The sequence below is a fragment of the Camelina sativa genome, chromosome 11, assembly GCF_000633955.1.
Source record: "Camelina sativa cultivar DH55 chromosome 11, Cs, whole genome shotgun sequence".
Lineage (NCBI taxonomy): Eukaryota > Viridiplantae > Streptophyta > Magnoliopsida > Brassicales > Brassicaceae > Camelina > Camelina sativa.
In genome coordinates, this window is record NC_025695.1 from 48,131,100 (window position 1) to 48,137,515 (window position 6,416).

The window sequence follows — 6,416 nt, forward strand, 5'->3', positions numbered from 1 at the left end:
TTTTTTTTTTTTTTTTTTTTTCTTTTCTAACTTGTTCATTCCTCTTGTCACTTGGCCTCATCACTTTCTCATAATCACTTTCTCCATATTATATCTTTATTCGAGACATTAAAATTTTAGATTTTGTAAAAAAAAGTGTTTATTAACGAGTCAAACAAAAGGTGTGAAATTTGATATATTTGTTTGTTTGCAGTGAGGGAAGCTTCGAGTAACATGTCAGGTCCAGGCCCAACATATGAGTATACGGCAACTGCTAATAGCGAAGCGTCGTCGTTTAGTGGGGACCAACCTCGGAGAAGATACAGAGGAGTGAGACAAAGACCGTGGGGAAAATGGGCGGCTGAGATTCGTGATCCGTTCAAAGCGGCTAGAGTCTGGCTAGGTACGTTTGACAATGCTGAATCAGCAGCAAGAGCATACGACGAAGCTGCACTTCGCTTTAGAGGCAACAAAGCCAAACTCAACTTCCCTGAAAACGTCAAACTCGTTAGACCCGCTTCAACCGCTGCTGCAGCACCACAACCCCAGCCCGCTGTTCAGAGACCGACACAGTTAAGGAACTCTGGTTCTACAGCTGCCCTTTCGCCCATAAGACCTGATTCGGACCACACCATTCCCATTCATTCTCAGCCGTCGACGCAACTGTACAACTCGAGCTACTCAGAGATGGCTCGTCGACAACAACAGTTTCAGCAACATCATCACCAACAGTCCATGGATTTATATAATCAAATGTCGTTTCCATCACGTTTCGGTCACACCGGAGGTTCAATGATGCAATCCACGTCCTCATCGTCATCTCCATCTCATTCTCGTCCTCTGTTTTCCTCAGCTGCAGATCCGCCGCAGCCAGAATCAGCTAGCGAAACCGGTTATCTCCAGGATATACAATGGCCATCAGAGAAGACACGTAACAGCTACAATAATAGTCCATCCTCCTGATGGAATTGCTTCATTTTATTTTTCTCTTACTATAGAGTAATAGAAAAGAAAACAAACGATTATATATCATAGGGTTTTTTGTCCCCCAAAATATTATAGGGTTTAGGTTTGTATTGCTTTGCTTCCATACTCGCATGTCTCTGTTATTTGTTTTCAAAATTTTATTATATTTTTGCATAATAAATTAGTATCGTTGTAAAAACACTAGAAAAGATGACGGAGGGTTTTGTATTTAATCTTTTCCTACAGAGCCCAAAATGTGTTCGAACCAAACAGATAAACAATAGCTCAAATGAAGCTGATCTAAAGAGAGAACCTGAAAGATTCTTTCCACTTTGGTGTGTGGTCCGGCTCTCAAGCTCCTATCTTATGAATGGATAGCCTGGTTTCTCAAGCTCTCAATGCAGCTTTATGGACCATTGTTTCTTTGTGAATTTGGTGACAACTCTTCTCAACAAGGTCCAAAAGCTTCTCCAAGTTTGTTGCCCATGAGTTGAGAACTTCGTTGCTGTCTTTAACGATCTGGAAGCAGATTATACTGGATGGTCTGTCGATTTTTGCTATCAAGGCTTTGGACACAACCATTTCAGATAGATGCTTCTCTGCTTCCTGCGAAATATCATGAACCAGTAATGAAGAGAGATTGAAACATATACTGGTTATACTTATATTGTTTTCTAAACTATATTTACCTCAGTGTTTAGGCACAAAAGTTCTGCAAGTCTCTTTAAGGTAATCCTTGAGTAATACTTCGAGACAACAAGAATATTCTGTGGAAGGTGTGAAGAATTTGTAAACTTAAGATCAATATCAATTGATGCAATCAAAAAGATCAAATAGAAATTAGGGGTTTAGAGTTCAAAGAGTCTTTACGTGTTCGATTATTCTTAGTTTGAGATCTTCACCAGCTTTGTCACCCAACGAGCCTCCAATCATGCTTTTCTCTTTCTCAAACTCGTCCTTCAATTTATTCCAAAGAGATGTCCACTGAATCACCTCCATTGTAACAATCTGCTTTAGAAGCATCCTGCAACACAAGGATTGCGAATTTGTCTTAGATGGGGAAGAGTAGTGAAAACCCAAATATACATCAAGAAAACGGAGAATTACTTGAAATCAGGGATTTCTGATAAATTTTTATCTTCCAAGGTTGCATTAAGCAGACTCGATTGCATCGGATCATGTGGTGCCAAGGCCAAGAACCAGCAGATCTTCCTCAGGACCTACGTTGGGAGGATCAGGAGAAAAGTTAATCCAAACTTATAATAGAATGCAGACTAACGAATTTCCAAAAAACGATATGAGACTTACTGGAATCCATTGTTCTGAGTTTTCCTTTACTGAAGGGATATCATATATCGCCTTGTAGCTACGGCATATTTCAAGGTACTCATTGTTGTGAGAATAATACCTACACAGTAGAGTCCAAACTTTACATGTCAAGATCACACAATCACGCAAGTAAAGGTATATTGAAATTCAGAGTTGCATATACAAATGATATCATAACTCGCGACGCATGTTTTAGCCAAAACGAGATCTTACCGAATCATTAGTTCATAGTAGATTCGCTTTAGCTCCAACAATGTTGGTATATCAGCTGGAGCCTCCTCCACCATGTTATCACCTTCCTTAGGTTTCTTTTTCTCCTTTTTGGTATCTGCATCAAACACTCTTGGGTTGATCTTCCTAGATAAAATTTGTGCACGGACAAAATCTTGTCGATCCAAGCACAAGCGGACCTTTGAGAAGTTAAACATCACTAAATGATTAGCACCACAGGATACAAACAAGAAAAAAGCTCAAGGATTATAAAAAGATAACAGAAGGTCTCTTACTTGTTCAAGGATGAAAGCAATTTTCTCAGTTTTTGCCATAGCACCAAATGTCTCCACCTGTAGTTCACAATCATAGCCAATGCACAGTGATTAGCTATCAAAAAATGATTTCCAGGAAAGTTGGAATATAGAGGAAGAAAAGCTTACAGCAACTTCTTGCATAAGATCTGCAGCTTCAGCAATTAGACCCTGTTCTTCCTTAATCTTAGCAAGCTTCTTTGTCAAACGAGCTCTCTCAATTTCAACATATATCTAACACAAGCACACACATAAGTTCCATTGAGAACACTTTCACAGATTGATCATGCAAATATAACAACAACAATAACAACAACACTAACGAACTCTAATCCGCACCTTTCCAGCTGATACATTGTTTAAGGTCTTAATAAGCTCAACCCGAGTTTCTACATCTGGTGTCTGATCAATATACTGCATTGCTTGTTGCACCATGGATTGAACAGCCTGCAAATCAAAGACACCTTTCCCACATTTAATATCACACTTCTAAAATTCAAATCCTCAGAAACATTCAGAATTCAGGTAGAGATAGTTCCAAGTAATCTAAAACATGAACAACACAGCAGGATTTTGAAGCTAAATCAGTAAACAGAGATAAAAAAAAACTAGTAACCTGCTTAAGCTGACCACGTTTCTTTGAGAGATTAAGAATCTGTTCGTTGAGAAGTTTCCAGTCTTTGGCATCGAAACAAAGCTTAAGAATCTCTGTAGCGGCTTTTCTAGTCCCGGCGACATTTTCAGCGAGCCTCATCTGCTTCTCTTCGTTGAGAAGACGATCAATCGACGATTCGAGTTGCCTTGTTTCTTCCTGCAATCAAACACGACGACGACGACGAAAATTTTTTAACAACCAAAATTCGAAAGAGTTAGATCTGCTGCTGAACTGGAGACTTGCCATTGTTAAACGTCGACGACGAATAGGTGATACTTCCGGCGACGAAACGGATTAAACTCCAAAAGTTCAGTGTGAGAGAGAGAGAAGGTTAATCGTCGAAACCCCCCCAACCCCTTGAACAAGAAAAAGCTCCGACTCTTGTGGCCTAATTTGACGTTTTTATTTATTTGAGACTTTTCAGAAATATTTGTAAGACTATTGGGGTACATTATGTAATAAACTTATAGCACATAAACCCTTTGACATCCGCATGTGTATATTATGGATGGAATATCCTATTGATCTTTGATATGTTTGTAGAAGCATACTTCTTCACTTTGAGTTTTAATTTTGAATATAGTTTCTGTTTCGTAAATTTTTTAATCGGGTTCAAATCGAACTTCACACCGCATGGGATCTTGCTCTGCAGGTTCGATGTTAATCAAGAGATTCTCTTTTTAGGTGTAATTTTTTCCTTTCTTGGACCTAATACCACTTAGCTTTGTTTTGTGTACTACTAGTCTAGTAGTATACAAAACAAAGCAATTTATTTAGTTGATCCGTAATTTAAAGAAATACAAAAATCATTCAGAAGGTTATAAATGATTTGATTTTAAATAAGATGTTATAAAATAAAACGATGACATCGATCTGTTCCAAATAACACAAGCTAGCTGCAGTGAATATGATGAGCAGAGCACAACTGATCCTCAACACGAGACAATAGTTTAATAATATATGTACATTCCCCACAATCATTCACAATTTTCGCTCCAACCAAATTCTTGACAATAATGGCAAGAACTCTAATGCCCCGCCAGTCCGCCACCAGCACCAACCCTAACAATACATACGCCATCACCGTTGCTAACAAGCAGAGAGTGGAAGAAACTACAAACAAAATTATGTCAGACTGGTCGTTTGACTAGCTAGAAGGCGCAAGAAAATAATTGAGGTATATGATAAAACCTTGACATATATCTCAATATATGCAGCATGATCGGAATAAGATCAAACACTAGGAGCATATGCAGCATGATAAATACAAAAACAAAGAAAAAGAGGAAAGAGACATGGTCTTAGGTTGCCTAGATGCCAGCGTCACTAAGAATATCATCAACTAAAATGAACCTGAAACATCCAATAATAATAATCAAAGTAACCATAATGGAGGTTACTTTAACGTGTCAGACTGAAAGCTTTGACCTGCAAGCTAATAATTCCATGGAAGAAAGGAACTATGATTTGGAGGTAACAATCCAACAACTTGCTTAAATCAACCTCTTCACCAGATGCAAAGAGGTGATGTTTTCAATTTTCACTGACTACCTGAGAACATTCGCAAGAAGTCTATTATAAAATTAAGCCTCCGCTGAAATCCAACAGCATAATGCATCACCCAAACAAAAAATCAAGCGAGGACTTCGTTATCAAATGTCTACAGAACCATTAAAACCAACCACAACCCAGGAGACAAAAAACCTCATAAGTCAGAAGTAAAAAACCATTATCATCAAAACCAAGACGCTCTTCACCTTCTATGAGCCTGCCCCCTGAGGCCACACTACCAGCAAGAATCACTTACATAATCATATAAACGATGACATCAAAATAACAAACTGAAGGGAATACTGAGCAGCAACACAACTCACCAACACAAGACAATATAGTGGTAAAACCAAAACAGAAAAAGGTATAAAAAGAATACTGCAATCAAAATTTCAATCTTCAAAGCCCAACAAATAAAATAGGGAGTCTGGCTCCTTCACATCCTCAACATACCTATGATGAAGGGAAGTAATTCATAAATAGAAAAGCTACAATCACAAGTAGGAATATATGTAGCACACCAAAATGGATAAACAAGGAAGAGACCAAGTTGTGACCTGAAATATCTATGTTAAAAGACTTAACAAAAAAATCAGGCATAAGCAAAAATGCGAATAGCACTAGGTAGATGAGGAACATTACTGTTGACGGAAACATCCAATGACAATTGACAAGTTCCAATCATGTGAAACTCCCACTGTCATAGACTCAGAGTTAAAAGCTCATGAGGCTAAACACACTTCAAAATACAGGAAGTATGATGATTAACAACATGTGTAGCTTTGTGCTAAAGAGTAGCTCGGACTTGAAGATGTTTTCCGTGCAAAACTACTTTGGTAGACACATCCATTATAAAAAGGACTAAAAATAAGTACAAACCCATTTAAAAGGAGGTTATGGTTATCTTTCATCTGACTACGAGTAGACAGCAATCTTGGAAAATACAAGAAGACATACAGAGGAGATATGATAACAAAAAGGAAACATACCAATTGAGATCAATCCTTTATGCAACCAGTGAGGAACCCAAAGCTTACTTCTCTTGAATACCCATTAAACTATAACAATCAGAAGTAATTCACAAATAGAAAGAGGCGTAACAACTAACAACCACAGACAAACACCAGGAAAAAGAAGCTCATGACACCTGAATCAACCATAGGAATTAAGAATTTAAACATAACTTCTACTTGCATCAACCAAATTCCTATACGAAAATAATGAATTCACGTAGAAATAGAAAACACAATCCCAAACAGAAGTGATTAGCATTTAAACCATCGAAAAATGCAGATCATAAAATCAGAAAGACAAAAAGAAAAAAGGGGAAGCAAAACTGATAATATCTCCAAGGAAAAGAGAAAAACCACCAAGGAGGTAACATAGACATAGAAGAAAGTAGATGAAAAAAC

General features: G+C 37.8%; 2 protein-coding genes across 2 annotated transcripts in view; one reads left to right on the forward strand and one right to left on the reverse strand.

The window, feature by feature from the left end:
- The window catches only part of LOC104727109 (ethylene-responsive transcription factor ABR1-like), a 2,450-nt gene extending 1,272 nt beyond the window's left edge, over positions 1–1,178 (forward strand). Inside the window, exon 2 of the mRNA XM_010446120.2 lies at positions 194–1,178. Within this exon, the coding sequence (XP_010444422.1) occupies positions 194–942 (749 nt within the window). The 3' untranslated portion in view covers positions 943–1,178. The remainder of the gene's footprint in view (positions 1–193) is intronic.
- LOC104743405 (26S proteasome non-ATPase regulatory subunit 12 homolog B) lies at positions 1,155–3,878 on the reverse strand. The gene is made up of 11 exons (XM_010446119.2): positions 3,697–3,878; positions 3,415–3,609; positions 3,138–3,245; positions 2,928–3,032; positions 2,781–2,837; positions 2,488–2,684; positions 2,254–2,353; positions 2,053–2,165; positions 1,816–1,969; positions 1,635–1,712; positions 1,155–1,551 (listed from the first exon to the last, which is right to left on the reverse strand). The coding sequence occupies exons 1-11, from the start codon at positions 3,697–3,699 to the stop codon at positions 1,333–1,335; spliced, it is 1,329 nt and encodes a 442-aa protein (XP_010444421.1). The 5' UTR covers positions 3,700–3,878; the 3' UTR covers positions 1,155–1,332.

What these genes read in the sequence shown, in the direction of transcription:
- LOC104743405 (XM_010446119.2), bottom strand. An exon ending in ATCTTATGCAAGAAGTTGCT is followed by an intron (nt 2,838 to 2,927) that starts GTAAGCTTTTCT and finishes TGTGAACTACAG; the next exon opens with GTGGAGACATTTGGTGCTAT. An exon ending in TTTTGTGCCTAAACACTGAG is followed by an intron (nt 1,552 to 1,634) that starts GTAAATATAGTT and finishes GATATTTCGCAG; the next exon opens with GAAGCAGAGAAGCATCTATC.